The following is a 23583-nucleotide window of genomic DNA, read 5'->3' as shown; positions in this document are numbered from 1 at the left end:
CTGAGATGTTAATCAACCTATATATTCTCTGTGGCATCATGTTTCCTTGTACTCTAAGGTAAAGGTAAAGGTTTTCCCTGACATTAATTCCAGTCATGTCTGACTCTGGGGATTGGTGTTCACCTCCATTTCTAAGCCAAAGAGCCGGCGTTGTCCGTAGACACCTCCAAGGTCATGTGGCCGGCATGACTGCATGGAGCGCCGTTACCTTCCCATCAGAGCAGTACCTATTGATCTACTCACATTTGCATGTTTTCGAACTGCTAGGTTGGCAGGAGCTGGAGCTAACAGCAGGCGCGCTCAAGCCGCTCCCGTGATTTGAACCTGGGACCTTTCAGTCTGCAAGTTCAGCAACTCAGCGCTTTAACGCACTTCGCCACCTTCCTTGTACTCTAGCTACATATTTCTGTGGTATATAGTTGTTTTTCTCTACTGTATCCCTAAGATTTCATCGAGCAGTCAGAACCTCTGGATAGAATGATCTATCTCCTTGCAGCCCACTAAGTAAAGGAGGAAAGAGAAGGACAGAAAGAGGGAGGGAGGAAGGTAAGTAATGGGGGAATCTGATTGCTATTCAGTACTATTGTTAAGTACCAGCAAACCTGCCACTCTACTATCAATCAATCAATCAATCAATCAATCACCCAGACATCTACCATAACATGCAGCTCCACCTTCTACCTAGTTCTGTACTAGATCATACTGAATGTTTTTACAGGGCAAATTACTGAAGAAAACTCTTCCAAATGAGCTCCTGCTCCTAGGGTTGAAAAAACACCTAAGACTACTATGCTGTTTGGTCTGTTTGAAAATTATTTCCAAATACAGCCATTGTTGTGATCTCAACATTTGATTAGGTATGTCATCCCATTGAATCCTCCACTCTAAGTTGCAGTCAGAAAGTTTTCCAAAATAGGCTTTAACAAGCCAACATCTCATATCGGTTGAGATTTGTATATATGTGTGTGTGCTATTTTTGGCTCAGTGTTTTTGGCTAGCTCATGCTTTAATTCCTGTGCTCTGTCTTATCAATCCAAATGGAAACTGCTCCAGCCGGGCTGCTTCTGCTCACCCTACTTACTGCTAAAAGAAAGGACCACATTACTGCTGTTATAAACCATTGATTAAGGTTTATAATAGCAATAATCCCCCCGAAATTCATTGTTACTGCAGTTAATGACCAGTTTATTAGAGCGTTAACCATCCTTGGCAATGGGCTGAGTCGTTTAATGCTGGTAACGACCAATTTCTCAAGGGTTATTGCTTAAATAACAATCCTTAGTTAGATATATGCTCAGCCACCACATATAGCTCCAGCTGGAGGCTCCCCCTGTACAATAATTGTTCATTATTATTCCCAAGTTTTTGCCATTTTCCCTAACATTTCAGATCTGAAGGACCATTTAGTGCTGAAAGAAGCAAGGGAGTGAATGCAAAGTGCTGGACCAAAAAACTGGACGTCTATCCAGCTGGAAATCTTGATTCATGGGCACAGCAGGATCTTTCAATAAGGCTGGAAAGAGGGGGAAGTAGCATATTCAAGGTCATTTGGTTCCATTATATTTTGATAATATGAGGGTTATCCAGAAAGTAGATTACGTTTTGAAATTAAAAATGAACGAAGTATAGGAGAAAACATTTACCATATGCAGTTGAAAGCCACACCCAAATACCACTTCTCAACATAGTCGCCATTCAAATCTAGGCATTTATCATAGCAATGAATGAGCTTGGCAAATCCTTCCCCACAAAACTCTGCCGCTTGCATCCTCAACCAGCTGGTCACCCCTTTCCACAGCTGTGCATCGTCGCCAAAACGCTGTCTTGAGGACGCAAGCGGCAGAGTTTTGTGGGGAAGGTGTTGCCAAGCTCATTCATCGCTATGATAAGTGCCTAGATTTGAATGGCGACTATGTTGAGAAGTGGTATTTGGGTGTGGCTTTCAACTGTATATGGTAAATGTCTTCTCCTATTCTTTGTTCATTTTTAATTCCCAAACGTAATTTACTTTCTGGATAACCCTCGTATAAAATGCCAATTCCGGTCCACATTGTGGCCCCACAGGGGTGTCTAAGCTGTCTAGGGAGAGGATCACCAGCCCAAGAGCCAGTGGTGCCAAAACTAATTCAAATACAGTGCTTGTCAGAACTCTTAAATAGTGTGAAATATATGTTATTAATGATAATGACTGCTTAGTTCCTATGTGTTTTGAACACAAGGAGTTAACCGAATGATATCATGTGAAGGCTTGCAAACATATGTTCCATAAAAAAGCAGATCTCCAAAGTCAAGGCAGGCATGTGGCATGTTGAAAGCAGGAATGTTCTCAAAATGTCACACCAGTTAACCAAGGCACATCTGCTTCCCAATAGTGTTCAGCATTTAAGGAATCGTATGAGCATCAGCAAGTTGGCTTCCTCTTATAATAATTATTTGGTGCCTATATCAAGCAACATAGTCAGTGCAATATGTGAGCCTATGGTCTAAAACAGGAAAGAAACACACAGGTAAAGTTTTAAAATGTTACACATATTTTTACAGGATATCCATTTTGTATAAAAAAGAAGGTAAAACAAAAGATTCCCTATACTTTAGTATGAGTCCATAAAGCTGACTCTCATGTGGGGATGAAAGCCTCATGGATACTTCCTTCTCAAATGATGAGTCACAAAAGACTAACTTTTGCAAGAAGGTGGAAGTGACTTCTGTAGGCAGGCAAGAAGAAAAAATGTTTGAGAACATAGATCAAAGGAGCAGAGCAATGAAACAAAAGGACACCCAGGTACTCTACAGCTCCCTCTCACTTATCACTCTACAAGCATTGATGCCTCCCTGTTTCCCACAATCTTTCTCTGTGATACTTAAGTCCACAAGATTCATCTCCTCACACGGAAACTGGAAGCAGTCTCTAGGTTGTGGCTTGGTGAGAATTTCTGCAATCATCTCCTTTGATAGACAATTCTTCATCTCAATAAGCTCCTTATCTTGCAGATTCCTCAATAGGCGAAATTTCACACCTATGTTCTTGGTACATGAATGGATGTTCCTAGTCTAGGAGAGTTTTATAGAGCATTGGTTGTCTTCTAGAAGGTCTAGACACTGTGGTTCAACTGTTCAACTGGCATAACCACATAAGTTCTTTATGTGCTTGGGCCTTTAAAATATCTACTCAGCATTTTCACTGCATTCTAGTCACTTTTTGGTGACTTGGGCCACTTCTACACTGCCCTATATCCCAGGATCTGATCCCAGATTATCTGCTTATCCCAGGATGTCTGGCAGTGGAAACTCAGGGCCCATCTAGACAGGGCAATATCCCAGGACCTGTCTGGGTTTTTACTGAAGGCATCCAAATGATACCTCCAGTAAAAATGAACTAATTCAGAATAACCTGTTATTCAGAATTAATTAGATACCCCATTAGATCTGGGCCTTCCTGAAAGGCCCGAGTCTAATGTGGTATTGAGCCTGTGTGGACTCACTTCCAGGTAGTCCCCACTTGCCATCCCAAACCTTTTGGGGTCCTGGAGCCCAAAGGTCTGAGATGGCACCCGCCCCCGCCCACCCAGCCCCCCTATTTACTCCTAAAATAAAATAAAACTTACCTGACTGCCATAACATTCCTCCTTGCACCCTCCTGGCATGAGGAAATGACACACCAGGAGATAGGGTGAGGAGGGATTTTCCTCTCCCCCCCCCCCCCCCCCAGTCTCCTGGCATATCATTTCCTCATGGCAGGAGGGTGCGAGGAAGAATGTTATGTCATCCAGGTAAGTTTTATTTTATTTTTAGGGGTACATTTGGGGAGCTTTGTGGTGGCTACATACCATCCTGATTGTAATCGGGATGGCATGTAGCTACCCCTCCCCTGGAAAGCCCAGGTTTTTTTGGGGGGGGGAGTGAGGATGGAATCTGTACTAAAACAGGTTTTTAAAACCCTCTTTGGTGTGAAATTTGGTGTTGTCTGGAAGTGTCTTCATATAATCCAGTTCAAAGCAGTTATCCTGGGATCAGATGCTGGGATATACGGTCAGAGTAGAAGGGCCTTGGTTTTTCTACAAATTATTGTAACTAATGGTGCAATATTTGGTGTTGTGATACAGCAGCTTTCCTATAGCCTTTCTGTAATTATTTTTATTTGTTAGAAGATCATCTGTTTTAAAGAACCTGGCCTCAGACCTCATCACACACTAGAGCATGGATCCACTTTCAATTCTGTTGCTGTCTCTTGCAGAATTCTGGGGATTGTAGTTTAGGGAGGGGCTTTTAAACTGCTCAGCCAGACAGTTCTGGGACTCATTAAATTACAAATCCCAGAATTCTGCAGGAGGCAGCAACCAGATTGTAAATTAACATATGTTCTATTGTGATGAGGCACATTTTTTCATCTTCTATTAGTTTGTGAATCATTTGTTCTCAACAGGTGAGATATTGGCCTTCTTCCACTCTTTCTGTTGAATCCCCAGATAATAAGTGTTGTCTCTCACATCAGTTTCTTTACTTCAGCCGCTCATGATTTCTTTACAATCAGTTTCATCTTGAGAAGCTGAAATCAAATCAGCCGCGTAAGTAAAAAATGTAAGTCCATTCATCATCTTGTATCATCTTTATTATTTTTTCTATGTAACACTATATTTATAAAGTAACAAACAGCATTTTACAAATAACACATGTAACCTATCCTTGACTGAAGAGGAAACTTAATTTATTTTGCAGTGTAACTGTTACCTTTTATAGACACAAGGTAATAATACAGGCTGGCAACTTGTAGCATTAAAATGTTACAGTAACTAAAAGTAGCTATTTGGTTATTTTGGAATTACAAAAAACAGCAAAAACCCAAAATATAATACAGTAGAGTCTCACTTATCCAAGCTAAACGGTAGGCTTGCTCAAATAATTCGATTTCCCCGTTACCCGTTATTAATTCGTTACTTTCGTTTGTTTTGAGGCAATATACGACCTTGATTGTCCACACGTCTGGATATCGCGGTTTCAAATCGCGAGAGGCCGTTTTTCGTTATGTCGTCGTTTTTTTCGTTAGGAAAAAAAAGCTTTTGCAAATCACTCAAACTCCCTTTCCTTTTGCCCCTCAGCAAAAGGGGCGTCACGGGCTCAGCCAATGGGAGGGGGCGAGGGGGAAGGAGGCCGAGGAGGAGGAGGAAGACGGAGGGGGGAAATGGCCGCCGCCGCCTCGCCTCAGCTCAGGCCTGATACTCAGAGGTTTTGACGTCTGTGCGAAGCTAGGCAAGTGGGGTTTATATATCTGTGGAAGGTCCAGGGTGGGAGAAAGAACTCTTGTCTGTGGGAGGCAAGTGTGAATGTTGCAATTGGTCACCTTGATTAGCATTGAATAGCCTTGCAGCTTCAAAGCCTGGCTGCTTCCTACCTGGGGGAATCCTTTGTTGGGAGGTATTAGCTGGCCCTGATTGTTTCCTGTCTGGAATTCCCATTTTCTGGGTGTTGTTCTTTTACTGTCCTGATTTTAGCTTTTCTGTAGCTAAAAATGCATATAAAATTGATTCTATAGGGAGGATAAATGATTGGATTTCAACTCCTACAGCTTAGCTTTCTCTGCCAATAATGGTACCATATCAAACTAAACCTCCCAAGATTCTGTAGCAGTGAGCCATCTTGGATATTGTAAGGGATTTTTATTATTATTATTATTATTATTATTATTATTATTATTATTATTATTATTATTATTATTATTAGACCTTGCTCCCAGGAAGGTGCCTTCGCTGTGGCTCCCAACTTATCTATCTACCTTTCCACATATTCTCCACATTGTGTGTATGTGTATGTATATTATATATACATGAGCCCCGATGGCGAAGTGTGTTAAAGCACTGAGCTGCTGAACTTGCAGACCGAAAGGTCCCAGGTTCAAATCCCGGGAGCAGAGTGAGTGCCCGCTGTTAGCTCCAGCTTCTGCCAACCTAGCAGCTTGAAAACATGCCAATGTGAGTAGATCAATAGGTACCGCTCTGGCGGGAAGGTAATGGCACTCCATGTAGTCATGCCGGCCACATGACCTTGGAGGTGTCTATGGACAACACTGGCTCTTGGGCTTAGAAATGGAGATGAGCACCAACCCCCAGAGTCAGACATGACTGAACTTAACGTCAAGGGATACCTTTACCTTTACCTATACACACACACACACACACACACACACACACATGCAGGGACTATATATATATATATATACACAGTATATATCACACACACACCAATTTAACAAAGTTTCAGCCACAAAAACAAAGTTTCTGAAGTAGAACAATGACTTTCACAGTAAAGACAACCCAATTTAACAGGAAATAAGACTTTCAAACCAGGAACAGATTTCTGCAATTATTAAAAAATGGTTTATTATAAAAGCTATGAAAATTCGCCAAAAATCAGAGGATAAGGGAAACGTTCCAAATTTTGGTGAGCTATCAGTGTTAAATGTGTTCTACCACTGTACCAAGTTTGAAGAAGATCACTCAAAAAATGAGGGTGGGAGAGTCCTGTAAAGTCCTCTCCCTCTGTGCTGTTTTTGGGAATTGCGCATGCGCGTCCACCATTAACGAATTAATTTAGAAAATAACGAATTTTCGTTAATTTTGAATTTTTTGGGGGGGCAAAATTCGGAAATGACATCAGAAACGAAACGCTGGCGCCCCCTGCTTTTGAAACGAGTTTAGAATCAATTTTTTCATGGATCGCTCAAGCCTACTAAACGGGCTGGCAGAACCTTGGATAAGCGAATATCTTGGATAATAAGGAGGGATTAAGGAAAAGCCTATTAAACTTTAAATTAGGTTATGATTTTACAAATTAAGCACCAAAATATCATGTTATACAACAAATTTGACAGAAAAGGTAGTTCAATACACAGTAATGTTATGTTGTAATTACTGTATTTGCAAATTTAGCACCAAAATATCACGATATATCGAAAACATTGACTACAAAAATGCATTGGATAATCCAGAACCTTGGATAAGCGAGTCTTGGATAAGTGAGACTCTACTGTAGTTGGTTCAAATTAGTTTGTTCAAATCAAATGGGAGCTTGGCCATTGAACTCAATGCAATTTCAGTTGATTCCATTGATTCAGATCTACTCTTGTTGGAGTTCATAACCAAATTTAAGTAAAAGAGTTGCTTTTAAATTTTTAATTGCATTATCTGTTAATCTGTATTGTTTGAGGCTGGATCTACACTGCCCTAAATCCCAGGAACTGATTCCAGACAATCTGTTTATCCCAGATTATCTGTCAGTATAGACTCATATAATTCAGTTTAAAACAGGTAATATGGGATCAGATCCTGAGATATAAGACAGTGGATATCCAGCCTGAGACTGACACTGTGAACTGAAGGTTTCAAATATTTGAGAGAAACAAAAGCAAAAGCAGCTTCTCCTTTCTTCCTGGTGCAGACCCTCATATTCACCACGAGGGGGATACAGAAGTAAAATCACACCCACCTTCAAACCTCTTGGGTTATTTCACTCTGGGAAGAGGAGCCATTCAAACGGCCTGGAAAGAAATTGCACATTAATTGTCAATATTGTTATTCACAGCATCTCAAAATCTAGACAATGTGCCTGGCTTTTGCTTGGTCATCTCATTTCAAAAACAAAAAATAAAATTACACCCATGCCTCAAACCAAGCAAAGAAACTTTTAAAAAGTACCCAGAAAAATCTGATTCCTATTATCTTGACCCAAATGTCCATCACTTTGCCTCATCTAATACAGTTCTGGTGTCTCCCTTTTTGTGCTTGTTTGATTTTTATGTTCTTTAACTTCCATTACTATTTTAAAATTAATTTTGTCTTGCTGATGAGCCCGGTTATGGAAACAGAAGAAAGATCACTTGGACCTTAGGTAGTCTTCAAGTGGTTCATTGCTCTGTGTTGAATGGCACCATTAGCTCCACGTCTTCAAAGAGACATCCAGGACCTATAGACCAGAGAGGTCCTAAACAGGAGCAATGTGGCCAAATTGCCTGCTTTGAAAATATCTAGCAGAGATTGTGGGGTGCAGGAAAGCAAAACTGCAATGGAATCATATCTTCATTGCCTCCAGGTCAATGAAGAGGGATGGAATATCTCCTGAGGCATGCCTAGAGTACATCTTTATGAAAAAGAAACATTTAAAAAGAAGAAAAGGAGAAGGAACACAGAGAGAAGCCATCACTGGAATCTCTGCTACATGTGGTGGGAGATGTAAACAAACTTTATCATCATGGTCATATCCTCTAACTGTCCAAATTTGGCAGTCCCAATTAATCTTGTGTCACCCCACTTTTTCAACTGCTTTTAAAAGGTCCTAGATTCCATAGGATGGAGCCATAGCAGATGGTGTAAAACTGCTATACTATTTTTTTAGACAGGTTGACTTTCTCTACATTGGACAGCTCTAAACATTTAGCCATTATGCTGACCTGGACTTCAGTTCCCATCTGCCTGCTTACAAAGGCCCAATTCTCTGCAGTCACATCAAGATTATTACTCAAAGAAAATGTACTATACTATACATATATGTATGTATATGTATGTGTGTGTATTACTTTCTGTAAACTGGGATATCAACTCTATGCCTCTTCTAGAACTGTTGAGCTTCCCAGTGCCATATGGGAAAGATGGATAGAAACATCTAGCAGATGTAAATCTGACAACTCAGGATGTATGCTATTGAATCATGGGAGTTGTAGTTTATTGAGATACATGGATACATGCACTTTTTGACAGAGAAAGCTAAAGACCTTGCAAAACTGCAAGTCTCATGGTGTCAAACTGTAGATTAATTCTTTTGGCACATTAGAGTGAACCTAATAAAAACTAATACATTAACACTCAGTTCAAGTGTAATGGGAATTTCCCTCCCTCACCCAAACATCAAGGAGAAAGGGTTTCTTTTTTTAAGCCATCAAAGGCATTCCTCAGCAAAGATGCCTTTATCAAGATGAACACATTTAATAGGTTAATAGGCTGGGGCCACATTGGGGTCTGTTTTTGGTTTTGTAGATGTGCTGTTATCTCAGCTGTGAGAAGAAAGGATAGAGGAGGAAGAGGAGAAAGAACTTCAAGCACCTGTATTCCTTGGCTTCATGCTAAAATGGGGAGGCACCATGGGTCACAGGGGACATGTCATTCTTTTCCACCTACATATTATCCCTGCCATAAATCCCATTGACAAGCTTGAACTTTTCTCCACTGACATGTTTACAAGGGAAGTGTACCTTTGACAGGAAAATTAAGCCTATCAATCATTTAATGAGCTTGTTAATGAATGGCTCTGGGACTGCCCAGACGGACTCCATCCCTGGTAAAGTAATTTATTGATCTAAGGCCTATAATGTTTTCTTCTTCTTTTAGCCTCAGAGCTCCCTGCGCCATTGTAAAGTCTGATGTTCTCCACATCTGATGTTTCAAAGCAATGGACCTCCTTCTGCTCAGAGTTTAGAAAAGGGTCACTTTTCTCATCAGACCCACCTTCTCCCTGTCTTTCTCTTTCTCTCCTTACCTCTTTTCCTCTGCCCCCTCCCTTCGTCCCATTGACAGAACAAAGAGAACAGATGCCAGCGCTGGGCCTCTCACACCCACACAAACATATGGAAGCCATCTCCTTTTTCTTTGTAATTACACAGGAGCTTTGCTTTTCAATGGCTTCGGATTTTATTGCACAGAAACCAACCAATTCCTACATAAACCATTTTTATAGCTTTCTCCCCAAGGGGTTTCTTTGCAGGGTCCTGTCAGGTATAAAATGAACAGGAACCCTCTGTCAGCCAACAGGAACAAGTATGCCTTAGAATTAGCAGGAGCAGGATCATTTGATGGTCTTCAGGAAACATGGCCTGACTTAGAAATGGTGTCCTGTAGGGTACAGCTCAAGCAAAATATGTATGCACAAAGTGCTGATCCACATGACTCCACAATGGTTGTAGGAAGCAACTTTGTTTTGAGTTGAATTGCCAGTCCATCCCCATCAGTCTTTTCAACACTGACTGGCAGTGAGTCTCTAGGGTTCCGTGTAAGGCAGAGTCTTAAACAGCTTTAACTTTAGGTGTCAGCATGAGACATTTATTTATTTATTTATTTATTTATTTATTTATTCCATCATTTATTTGCTGCCCTTCTCAACCGAAGGGACTCAGGGTGGCTCACAATCTGGCATAATTCAGTGCCACTATACACAGTACAAAAGGAGCCCCGGTGGTGCAGTGTGTTAAACCGCTGAGCTGCTGAACTTGCAGACCAAAAGGTCCCAGGTTCAAACCCTGGGAACGGCATGAGCGACCGCTGTTAGCTCCAGCTTCTGCCAACCTAGCAGTTTGAAAACATGCCAATGTGAGTAAATCAATAGGTACCGCTCCGGCGGGAAGGTAATGGCGCTCCATGCAGTCATGCCGGCCACATGACCTTGGTGGCATCTACAGACAACGCCAGCTCTTCGGCTTAGAAATGGAGATGAGCACCAACCCCCAGAGTCAGACATTACTGGGCTTAACGTCAGGGGAAACCTTTACCTATACAGTACATAGAGATAAAACATAAGCAATTAAAACCATTAAGCAATTTAACATAGTACATAATAAATAAGTTTAAAACAGTACAATATAAAATACTTAAACCATTCATCCACAAAGACTTGCACGTAAACCTTAATCCAACACAATTCACTCATTAAATGCCAACACAATTCACTCATTAAATGCTTGTTCACAAAGCCAGGTCTTCAATTTTTCCTAAAACTCAGAAGGGATGGAGCCTGCCGGACATCACTGAGGAGGGAGTTCCACAGCCGAGGAGCCACCACTGAGAAGGCCCTATCCCTTCCCCACCAGCCACGCTTGTGAGACAGGTGGGATCGAGAGCAGGGCCTCCCCAGATGATCTTAAAGTTATCGTAGGCTCATAGGAGGAGATACATTCAGATAGGTAAGTTGGACCGGAACTGTTTAGGGCTTTGTAGGCCAAGACCAGCACTTTGAATTGGGCTCGAAAGCATATTGGCAGCCAGTGGAGCTGACGTAACAGAGAAGTGGTATGCTCCCTGTACGCCGCTCTGGTTATAAGCCTGGCTGCCACCCGTTGAACTAATTGAAGCTTCTGGGCCGTCTTCAGAGGCAGCCCCACGTAGAGCACGTTGCAGTAATCCAAACAGGATGTAACTAGAGTGTGGACCACCATGGCCAAGTCAGATTTCCCAAGGTACGGGCGCAGCTGGCGCACATTCAATATGCAGAGGACAAGATTCTAGATGGAACAGGCAGACCATCATGGGTGAGCAGTCTTTTTTTTGTCATGAGAGAAGTGACGTGAGAACATACTGCAAGTCGCTTCTGGTGTGAGAGAATCAACCATCTACAAAGATGCTGTTCAATGAACACCCGGATGTATTACCATCCTGTGGGAGGCTTCTCTCATTTCCCCGCATGGGAAGCTGGGGCTGACTAACAGGAGCTCACCCCATCTCATGGATTCAAACCGTTGACCTCCAAGTCAGTAGTTCAGTCAGCACAAGGGTTTAACCCATTGCGCCACTGGGCAATGACTGAGTATGATTGTCTTCCAAAGGTAGTATCTTGGTGCTGGGTCCATAAATGATTGTGAAGACTTACCTAGATCCACATGATATTTCACATATGGCAAGGCATGAAGTGAACTACACACAACCCATCCTCCTCACTTACCATTCTGAAGCCATGTCTCTGTTCCTGAACACTTAATGTTAGGGGAGGGTGGAGGCAGCCAAGCAGCATCTGACTCTTTTTCTGAGAAGGTTCCTAGGATGGTTCAGGAAGTTTTGGTGGGTCCTGCTGCAGGGGCAATTGAATGCTGCCTCACTAATCTCATGGCCATCAAATGGGTACTGTGTGGGAAACAGCACTGTAAGGGAGGATGGCTCATTCAGGATCGAGGTGTCTAATACCTCCATTTGCAATACTGACACAGGCAATAATAATAATAATAATAATAATAATAATAATAAAAATAATAATAATAATAATAATAATAATAATAATAATAATAATAATAATAACTTTATTTTTATACCCCGCCCCATCTCCCCGAAGGGACTCGGGGCGGCTTACATGGGGCCAGGCCCGATAAAACAAACAAAACAGTAACAAAGCAATAAAACAATTATGCAAGTGATATAATTTCCAATCATTTTAAAATATTCTTTTTGCTCCTACTTATTACACAAGTAGTTTCATATTTATCAATGGCTCAAGTCACTTAAAGGCCATTTCAGCATATGGGTTGACTCCAAATGACCACCAGACTAGCCACTGGAACGTTCTGGGAAGGACACCAAAACATTGCTCCTGCTTGGGTATGATGATGGAGCTTTCTACTCTGCCAGAGTTGAAGGGTATTTCAGCCAATGTCTATATTAAGGGACTGGAGAAAGTGAAGATGCAGCATAGGAATAGCCTGCTAATCACACAATGCAAAATGGCTTTCAGCAGATATAGCACCAAGAGGTTGTGCTATTTGAATTCAAATTGGGTAGCTTCCTTACATTGTTCAGTGTTACAATAAGGAGCAAATCCATAGATAGAGCCCGGGAGCAAACAAAACAAAATCTGGCAAATTTCAGTAGGAAGCTTATGTGGGTGGGCTAAGATCCACGCTCTGTGAGAACTTCTGTCACTTTCGGTAACAGGTATGAGTTTCTAAGACATGCTTTCTGGGTAGCCTTTGGGTGGATCAACTAGTGTCAACAAGTGTTAGGATTTCAATGAGATTTTTTAAATATCTGACTCTTTTGTGCTGAAAGGTGTTGATTGTAGAACCAGACAGTATGTATTTGTTTGTTTGTGTCTGTTTCCAAGGATGATAGAACTATTCTCAGTACATCTGAATTGAAGAAAACAAAGGGGATGTAAAGAGGTGATGCAAGTTAATAACTTTTTACTTTTGCGAGTAAATTGGAAAATCCTGGACATGTTGTGATTCTATCATATTGTTTTGAGTTAGACTTTGAATATTGAAATGGATCACACTGGAAATATAATTAGCTGGTAGCTATTTATTGCATGATATGGTATAGTGTGGTATTTATATCATCCTTTTCTCCCAATATGGCTTATGCATGGTTTCTGGAAATAGTTGACTCAACGATAGAGTTGTGAGCAGAACCATTTTCCTCTGTTTTAACTGTTCTTTCGTTGCTTTTGTTACCTTTGGGAGCATGTAACAGAAAGCCCCCTTCCCATACGAAAATCAGCTTGACATGAAAGCAAGCGGGAGCCAATCCCGGCTCCTTACCTGCTTTTCATGAGCATGTGGCACTCCTTGCCTTGGAAAGAGAGAGAGAGTGTGTGTGTGTGGTATGCAGGCCCAGAAAGCACAAACGTCTATCTGCAGACGAGCACCTCCTCTAGAATAAGAATCAGAACATGCCACCTTTCCTTGGAAAGAGAGAGAGAGAGAGAGAGAGTGGCATGCAGGCTCAGAAAGTGTGTATGCCTGCCTACAGCCAAGCGCCTCCTCTAGAGTAACAATGAGAACTTGTCTCCTTGCCTTGGAAAGTGTGTGTGTGTGTGGCATGCAGGCTCAGAAAGTGTATGCGCCTGCCTGCAGCCGAGCGCCTCTCCTCTAGGGTAGAAATAAGTAGCCTCCTTAAAGCACACGCCTGCCTGCAGCCGAGCACCTCTTCTCTAGGGTAGAAATAGGTAAGTAGCCTCCTTAAAGGACACACCTGCCTGCAGTTGAGTGCCTCTCCTCTAGGGTAGAAATAGGTAAGTAGCCTCCTTAAAGCACATGCCTGCCTGCAACCGAGCGCCTCTCCTCTAGGGTAGAAATAGGTAAGTAGCCTCCTTAAAGCACATGCCTGCCTGCAGCCGAACGCCTCTCCTCTAGGGTAGAAATAGGTAAGTAGCCTCCTTAAAGCACATGCCTGCCTGCAGCCGAACGCCTCTCCTCTAGGGTAGAAATAGGTAAGTAGCCTCCTTAAAGCACATGCCTGCCTGCAGCCGAACGCCTCTCCTCTAGGGTAGAAATAAGTAAGTAGCCTCCTTAAAGCACACACCTGACTGTAGTTGAGTGCCTCTCCTCTAGGGTAGAAATAGGTAAGTAGCCTCCTTAAAGCACATGCCTGCCTGCAACCGAGCGCCTCTCCTCTAGGGTAGAAATTGGCAAGTCAGAAGGTGAACAACAACCAGGCCCATGCTTCCACCCACCCTGACCCCTATCCCCAATGTCAAACAACAAAAGAAACAAATTTAGTCTTCCTTACACAAACATATCTGGGATGACATCCTTTTACTGGCACACAGAGTGATATGTTGAGGCTATGCCTGTGCATGTATATTTGTGGTCATTGGGGAAATCTGTATTCCTTTCCCTTATTTGCAGTGATCACTTCACTTCACTTCACTTCACTTCACTTTATTTCTTAATTAGTCGCTCTCCACCAGAGTGCTCCGAGTGACTTACAATTTAAAATATCACTCAAAGCCTTCCTGAAACCTTTGTAAGGCTGCTTAAGTCACCCACCAACAACTGCTTGTGCCTGGAGAAGAGTGTCTATGTGTATATTTGGGGGAGGGATAATAATCACAGAAACATCCAGATATGTCCCTGCAGCCAGATCCAAAACTATTGCATCAGCTGCCATTGACCTCATCCCAGTATGTATCTGGTATGTATAATAATGTGAATACCATGGAATAGTAACGTCATGCATAGCAGCAAGGCTTTATTTATTTGTTTCATATCCCACTTTCATTCGAATGAATGAGAAGAAGTGCATAGACCAAAGTCTCCCGATGTGTTTCATGGGAGACCTTGAGAATGTGCACTTTTATTCCTCCTGTGCCAGTCCATTACTCTAACCACTGTACCACCCTGACTCTCACACTAGTGTTACCATGCCTGGAAAAATGTAGATTGCTCTAGGCTTGACAACAACTAATTTGTGTGGTGGGAGACACATCTGGTTTTCAAGTCTGGGTTGCTTTAAAATAAGCTGAAATAATCACATAAAAGGTCCATAACCCCTCCTGCTAATGAAACTTTAATGGCTCTGAAGAGGAATGGCTCCCCACCATCACCATTCTGTAGCCCTGGCAGCAAAAGCAGAGATAGGCATGGCTATTCAGACGGCTCCCCGTGGTGATGCTAGGTGAGCCAGTCTCTGAGAAATTCTCCCCCAAAAAGCTTTATTTGTCATCTTGCTGCTCCATGATTTATTTTTGGCTGCTCTTCCCTTCCCAGAATGCCAACTGAATAAAATGGCCACACTCCCATTTTTGCTACATTGCAATAATGCAAATCCTTAAGCAAGAGGTGGTCATATTTCACATTCAGCAGACATATTAATTGCCCTGGGAGACTGAGGCATGTGCAGGGCAGGGGAAGAGAATGGAAATAAGTCGCCCCACATACACTTTCTACAAGCTTCTAAGTTTATGACAGCTTTTGAGCCACCCCCTCCTCTCTCTCTCTCACACACACACACATATTTTCAGCATGTATCAGCAACTTTTTTGTGTGTTGTGTGTCCCAGTTTCCCTGTAATTTCATAAAGTGCAAATGGGCCATCCAGCTCCCAAATGCCATATTGGTGGTTTGTCATAACAGTCATCAGTAACTGTCACCTCCTGCCTGGGGCTTAATTAACCCACTCGCTCATTAGCATGTCCATGCAGTTGTAAGGAATGAAAGCCTGATTATTTTCTACAACAGTCGTAGCCAATTACTGCACCGAAATGGAACCACATTAATCAAATCTTTAGTACAGTGGCAAATTCAGAGATATCAGATTGCAAAAGACTGCAAAACTAATATGTCACTGTCAGCAGGGCTGCACAGGCATTTAGTGAATTGCATTAAATAGATGGCTTCACTGAAACCACATGAATTTAATATGTGATGGGATCTGGAAGCTATTAGTGTGACATGGCAAAGGACTGGGAACTTGGCAGTTTGGGACTTTATCCTTGAACTCAACCAATGTGTACAATAAGTAACCCGTGAATGTGCAGGAGAGTATGATACCTATACAACAATAGCCATACACCTGCACAAATGTAACACCAAGAAGAAAGAAACATAGGCCAGCAATCAGGATTGTAGTTAGAGGTTCATAACCTGGGGTTATGGGTTCATAATTGCTCTTTATACGGTAAGAATACACAGTCTCACTGTAAGCTCCTCATAGCAGTTTCATCAAACAAAATAGATCTGTTCAGGGCACAAGAGAAGTGTCATTCTGTCCCCTTCCCACCAGCAAGTAAGGTTGGGATAATCAGAATTAGAGACCCTATAGCAGTTCCTTGTCACAATCCCCATTAGTGAAGGTAAGCTCCCTTCTACTCAGATCATCAGGTGACCAACTGCTGACTACTTAGGTGAGGCATAGGCAAACTTCATCCCTCCAAGTCTGTCAGACTTCAACTCCCTGAAATATCAGTCAGCTTACCAGCTGTTAGGAATTATGGGAGTTGAAGTCCAAAACACCCATGTCTGTCTTGGGTAGTCTTGGAAGTTCAGACAAGGAGATGTTCCTTGTCCTTGTCTACACAGCCAAAATAATATGGAATCGCTGTTCAGCTGCTGTGGTGATTCTACATGGTGCTTGGCTGAGGAACACAAGGTCCCACAGTGTCAAAGATATGGATCATTCAGTCAGGCAAGATCTGGCCAATCTGGTGTCCACACCATCAACAGCTCCACCACTGTGCTGCCAACAGCAAGTAGCTCTCTTGCAGGAACTCACTGATGCTGTTGTATTTCTAGTGATTTTTTCTTGGGCACTGAGTCATATCTCCAGAAATTAAACATTGCTAGCAAGCCTCTGAGAACACACGGATTGCTGGCAATGATGCAGTGATGGATCCTTGATAGATGGAGTTTTTTGCATCTTCTGATCTCACTTGCCAAAATAGGCAGAAGATCCGGTGAAAGTTGACCATAGAATCATCTTGGAGGCTACAAAACTGTACTCCTTTAAGCATTTTCTAGGTACTCCAGAATGATTTTATGGTATTCAAATCTCTTTGTGTATAAATAAAATCATGTTCAATCAGCTTGCTTAATAAGTGGGTCAACTATGTTTATTTGGATAGGGTTAGTAATGTAATTGGTACTTTTGTGTTTACTGTATAAACTTATGTCTAAACTTATGTCAAAACATTTACTTCCAAAACTTAGGCTGACTTATCCATGAGTACTGTAACTTAATTCTTAGGAAAAAGGAACCAAGTCTGAGTAAGTAAAGGTTAAGGTTTTTCCCCTGACATTAAGTCTAGCTGTGTCCAGTTCTGGGGGTTGGTGCTCATCTCCGTTTCTAAGCCAAAGAGCCGGTGTTGCCCATTGACACCTCCAAGGTCATGTGGCCACCATGACAGCATGGAGCACTGTGACCTTCCCGCCGGAGTGGTAACTATTGATCTATTCACAATTGCACATTTTCGAACTGCTATGTTGGCAGAAGCTGGGGCTGAAAGCGGGAGCTCACCCCATTCCCTAGATTCAAACCGCTGACCTTTCAGACAGCAATTTCAGCAGTTCAGTGGTTTAACCCACTGCACCACCAGTGGCTCCATCTGAGTAGAGTAGTGAAGGTCAAAAGCTTAATTCATCCCAGAAAAATTTGGAAGAAGCACCAAGCCCCTCAACTCTTTCCCCTGCAGTGCCACATCAGGGTGGGAAAATGGTAGTGATGGTGGAGGCCGCCAAGGGTGGCTGTCTCCTGAGATGGTGCTGGTGCATTCCCCTGTCAGCTCACCACAGCCGCTCCTGAATGAACACACGAGACTCTCTGTGGTATCACCAGGAACTTTTACTGTAGGAAACATGAACATCAGAAAAGCCAAGAATGGGAGGCTCCGGCCAACCCTCCTTTATATACCCTCCCCCTCATTTGAACCGTCTCTTCCCGCTCAGTAAAACCCCGCGCAAATTCCCCGCCAAGTCCATCAGCCGTTTCTCCTCCGAGTCCTGGGACGCAGGTGTCTTATCAATGTCAGTGACCCTGAAACTCAGAGCCACATCCAGGCTCTAGTAGCAGGGTTCTGACATGGCGTCCTCCTCCCCTTCGTCCTGGAAGGAAAAGATTAAACACAACTATTGTTCTCCGCTGTCCAGAGTTCCTTTATACTTTTTTAACAGGCTGCAATGGAATACCGGGTGTACCTTTCCTAGGTCCTTTGGTAGCCTCAGCTCATAGGTCACTTCGTTTATTCTTTTTGCTACCCTGAATGGCCCTATATAGCGTGGAGCCAATTTCTTGGATGGGAACCCCAATTTCAGGTTTTTTGTGCTCAGCCAAACCAGATCTCCTTCGTCCAATTTGTCCCCCTCTCGGCGCCTACGATCCGCAAAGAGCTTGTACTTCTTTTGTGTTTCCCGCAATGCCTCTACCACGGTTTGCCACCCTTGCTTGATTTTGGCCGGCCATTCCTCGTCGGTCTGGCCCTCCCCTTCCTTCCACTCGGGTAGCCTGGGGAAAGGTGCCACCTCCTGTCCGTATACTATTTCGAATGGGGCACGACCTGTGGCCGAATGTACGGCCCCGTTAAAAGCCATCTCAGCAAACGGAAGAAGGTCCGCCCAATCATCCTGTCTATAATTGGTGTACATCCTTAAGAATTGGCACAGTGTCTGTTGGGTACGTTCGACCCCCCCGTTGGTCGCGGGATGAAAGGCCGAGCTCAGGTTCCTTTCTGCTCCTAACAGCTGTAAGAATTTTCCCCAAAATTTTGCAGTAAATTGGACTCCCCGGTCACTAATTATCTTGTCGGGACACCCATGTAGGCGATATACATGCTTCACATACAAATCAGCAAGTTTTTCAGCTGAAGGGAGTTTTGGCAAAGCCACAAAGTGTGCCTGTTTTGAGAATAGGTCCAATATTGTCCAAATGTATCTGTGGCCTCTGCTGGGGGGTAGTTCGCCTACAAAATCCATGGCTACGCATTCCCATGGCCTCATGGGCTCCACCACCTTCTGCAATAGCCCCTGGGGCTTCCCCGGTGGTGTTTTTCCCTCTGCACATAATTCACACTGCGTGACGTACCCCCTGGCGTCTTTCCTCATTCCGGGCCACCAGCATTGTTTGGCCAACAGTTTAATAGTCCTGGTGGGGCCTAGATGACCCGCACCCTTGTTATCATGGTACTTCCTTAACATTTCTCGTCTTAAACATTCAGGAATATACAATTTCTTATTTACAAACACCAAATCCCCACACAATTCTCCCTTTTCTTTGTTTGTTTGTAACCATTTGTCCATTCCATACGCTCGCTTCAACTCTTCCTCCCATATTTCTCCTCCCCCCGTGGAAATGGCAGTACGTTTGTTTTCTTTGGCCGCTTGTGCTCGAGTTAGTACTGCCAGGCCCCATTGCTTATCAAGAAAAATACTCCCTTCAGATTCCTGAATTCCTCCCCCGTGCTGAGGCATCCGAGAGAGAGCGTCAGCGAGTATATTATGTTTCCCCTGGAAGAATCTGAGTCTGAAATCAAAACGGCTGAAATATTGGGCCCATCTAATTTGCTTCGCTGATAGTTTACGAGGGGATCTTAGATACTGTAAATTTCTATGGTCAGTCCACACCTCAAACGGTGTTCCACTTCCTTCCAGAAAGTGTCTCCAGCACTCTAGTGCTTTTAGAATAGCTAAGGCTTCTCTCTCCCAAATCGGCCAGTTTTTTTCTGTATCGCTAAACTTTTTTGACAGATAGCCACATGGCTTCAGGTCCCCCCCCTCGTCTTTCTGTAGCAGAACTGCCCCATATGCCCGGTCTGACGCATCGCAATGTAGTACAAAGGCCTTAGACATATCAGGGTGCTGTAGGACAGGCTCCTCAGTAAAACGCTTTTTAAGGGCTTCGAAAGCTTCCTGGCATTCTATTGTCCAGGTCAGTTTGGCCCCTGGGGCCTTCACTTTGGCTGTTTCTCCCCTACCTTTAGTCTTTAACAAATCCGTTAATGGCAAAGTGAGGCGCGCAAAGTCCTTGATAAATGTTCTATAGAAGTTTGCGAACCCTAGGAAGGATTGCAGCTGCTTCCGTGTTTTGGGGGCTTCCCACCCCCTCACGTCTTCTACCTTCGCAGGGTCCATCGCCACTCCCTGGGAGGAAATCCTATACCCCAGAAAGTCTATCTGGTCTTTATTGAACTCGCACTTGGCAAGCTTCGCATACAGTTTTGCTTCTCTCAACTTTTGCAGGACTTCCCTGACTAGTTCTATGTGTTGCTCCTTAGTCCGAGATACTAACAATATGTCATCTAAAAAAACAAAGACTCCCTTGTACAACAATGGATGCAACACTTCGTTGATTAATTGCATGAACGCGGCGCCTCCGCCGCACAAACCGAAAGGGAGCACACGATAATTGAATAATCCGAATGCACAGGAGAAGGCCGTCTTCCACCTGTCCTCTGGTTTAATCTGCAATTTATGGTACGCTTCAATTAAGTCCAATTTAGTGAATATCTGTCCCTCCGATAACTGGGCGATCAAGTCCTTCACTAAAGGTAGGGGGTATTTATTTCCAGAACTGATTGCATTCAGGCCCCTGTAGTCAATGCAGAGCCTCAGCGTTTGGTCCTTTTTGCGCCTGAACAACACAGGCGCCCCTAGAGGGGAATTTGAAGGCTCTATGAAACCCCTCGCTAGGTTTTTATCAATGTATTTTCTCAGTTCCTCCTTTTCCCTAGCCGACATTGGGTATATTTTTGCCTTAGGAAGCTCTGCTCCTGGGACTAGCTCTATCTTCACTTCAACTCTCCGCTTCGGTGGGAAACTGTCTGCTTCCTTCTCATCAAATACGTCCACAAAATCCCGATACTCTGGGGGTAATTTATCTGCCAGTTCTGCTATCCTGCTAGAGTCTTCCTCCCCCCTTTTCCCCGGCTCCCTCTCCACTTCCTGGCTCCCTCCTTCCAACTTCATCCTGAAGATCATGCTCTTATCCTCCCAGTTGATTTGCGGGTTGGCCTGCCCCAGCCATGGCATGCCTAGTATAACATTATAGCTGGCTATTTGTGATATCACAAATGACACCTTTCCTTCCCAACTCCCTATCTTACACTTTACATCTTCGGCACTGTACTTAGCTAATGATCCCGATGCTGTGGATCCGTCCAACTGCGAAAAAGCTATTGGGGATTCTAGGTTCGTTCTTTCGCATCCCAATCCCTCGGCTAATTCAGGGGAGATGATGTTCCTGGAACATCCACAATCCACAAATGCTTTGCAGGTTGCTTGTTTGCTGCCACTTTCCAGCTGAATGGGGACCACTATCATGGCTTTGTCCTGACTTACCAACCCCCCCGAGTGGTGCCTCATCGGTGGTTCTTCCTCGGCGCGTTTCCCTGCCACGGCTCTTGGTTTGGGCGGGCCTCCGCCTTCCCCTTTTCTCTGCCAGCACTCGGCAGCCCTGTGGCCCAAACGGCCGCACACGAAGCAGCCCCTCCTGCTGGTGCTCACGTTCCCTGTCGGCTCCGTTCTCCTCCCGGCTGGGGTTGATCCCTCCTTCCGGCTCCCCTCTTTCATCTGCGGCCGCTGCTGTAGCCCTCCTCGGTGCCTCCTCGCCTGGGCCAGCGATGTCTCGATGCGCCCCGCCAGCTGAATCCATCCGCGCAGTGTGTCAGGCTCATCACGATGCACCGCCCAGGAGAGGATCTCCCGCCTGAGCCCCTCTTTGAAGAGTTCTATCTTTGTCACTGCAGACCATTCCGGCACCTTTTCAGCGAGGCATTGGAACTCCTCCGCATACTCAGATACCGACCTCTGCCCCTGGGAGACGGTCTTCAACTCCTCCCTCGCCCGGATCTGCTCCAGTGGATCTCGGAAACGGGTCTCCAGGGCCCCCATAAAGCGTCGGAGTGACCCCAGACACGGGTCGCGCCGCGCGTGTAGTTGAACGTACCAGCTGGCCGCTCCCCTCTTCAACACTGCACCAATGGCCCGTACCCGGCTGGATTCCGTTCTAAAAGTGTGGGCATTGTCCTCCATATAGCCCCTCACCGTGGTCAGGAAAAAATCCAGTTCAGAGGACTCTCCCCCAAACTCGATCCTTAGTTCCTCTCGTCTCGGTAGGGGTCCCTGTGGTGGCAATCCCCAATTCTCCGCCCGTCGCAAGCCCCCTTGCGGGCCAGTGGGCCCCGCTGCTGCTTCCCTTTGTCCTGTGCCACGCCCGGCATTCGCCAGGGGCACCAGGGTCTCAGTTGGGAGCGTAGCCGGGATTCTCGGAGGCTTTTCCCCTTCGTCGTCACTCTCCTCCACCCGCGTCAGGCTCGTTTGGATCTTGGGCCGGGCACCGGGCTCCTTTCGCATTTCCCTTCCCTTCGGTGCTGGGAGGTCTGCAAAGCCCTGGCTGCTTCCCATGCTCACGTCCCACATTGAGCTAGCCCGGAGTTCCCTTCCTCGCTCCGGCTCCGCCAAAACCGCCAGGCGCTCCATCGCCCTCGACATCACTGCCAGGGTGGTCTCCATCGCCGACATCCTCTCCTCCAGAAACACCATCTTTTGCGGGCCTGGGGAAGGTGAACCTTCCTCTCCTCCGGTGCTATCTCCCCGCACCACTCCGCGCCTCTGGGTTACCCCATTTGGCTGGGCATAAGCGGTGGATGACGCCAGGGCCGCCAGCTGGTGGAACTCAGCGTCCGTCTCGGGAGTTGCCCTTTCCGACCTTCCTCCTCCGGCGCCCAAGAGCTCTTCATCCTCCACTTGCATGTTACACCTCACCGCTACAGCGGGATGGTGTCCGTATTCTTGGCTTAGTGTCAGCTCACCACAGCCGCTCCTGAATGAACACACGAGACTCTCTGTGGTATCACCAGGAACTTTTACTGTAGGAAACATGAACATCAGAAAAGCCAAGAATGGGAGGCTCCGGCCAACCCTCCTTTATATACCCTCCCCCTCATTTGAACCGTCTCTTCCCGCTCAGTAAAACCCCGCGCAAATTCCCCGCCAAGTCCATCAGCCGTTTCTCCTCCGAGTCCTGGGACGCAGGTGTCTTATCAATGTCAGTGACCCTGAAACTCAGAGCCACATCCAGGCTCTAGTAGCAGGGTTCTGACATTCCCCTATCCTCAGAATAACTCCAGCTTATCCAGGAATCATATCAAAATTCATAATTTGGGACTCAAAGCATGCCATCAAATTATAAATGAGGTCAACATACATACAATACGAATTTACTCTGATTTCCTTGCCGATATCCAGTAAACTACATATGTGCCTGGACCTCTGGAATATACCCTATTCATTTGAGAAATTGGGCTGTGGTCCATGGAAATTAAAGCTATGATGTTTATGTTAGTCTTAAAGGGGCCACGGATTTGTTTGTTGCTTTTTCTGGTCCCAGTAACACTGACTTGAAAGGCAATGTGCTTGAGACCAGAGACTTAATCAGGCACCAAATAAGTGACACATACTGTGATGTACACTTCTGTTTCTCTTGCATCCTTAGAGCTAATTCTATGTTCTGGGGAGCTGGCAAAGCAGTGGGTGACAGCAATGACGGATGAGTCTCCGTAGGTAGGGGCTGTTCTAACACAAACTGCCTTCATCAGCAACTTGCCTCTGCCATCAGTTAATCTTGATGCAAAAGG

The 23583-nt window shown here is 44.6% G+C and overlaps 1 protein-coding gene across 1 annotated transcript; it reads right to left on the bottom strand.

Annotated features, from left to right (window-relative positions):
• Positions 1-17778: 17778 nt before the first annotated feature.
• Positions 17779-23055, bottom strand: LOC134293487 (uncharacterized). Its single transcript, XM_062961160.1, has 2 exons — positions 21287-23055; positions 17779-18058 (listed from the first exon to the last, which is right to left on the bottom strand). Exons 1-2 carry the CDS (start codon positions 22832-22834, stop codon positions 18017-18019), a joined length of 1590 nt encoding a protein of 529 aa, XP_062817230.1. The 5' UTR covers positions 22835-23055; the 3' UTR covers positions 17779-18016.
• Between the last annotated feature and the right edge of the window lie 528 nt (positions 23056-23583).

This window comes from Anolis carolinensis, unplaced genomic scaffold (genome assembly GCF_035594765.1).
Source record: "Anolis carolinensis isolate JA03-04 unplaced genomic scaffold, rAnoCar3.1.pri scaffold_8, whole genome shotgun sequence".
Classification (NCBI taxonomy): domain Eukaryota; kingdom Metazoa; phylum Chordata; class Lepidosauria; order Squamata; family Dactyloidae; genus Anolis; species Anolis carolinensis.
This window is presented reverse-complemented; position numbering and strand designations above follow the sequence as displayed.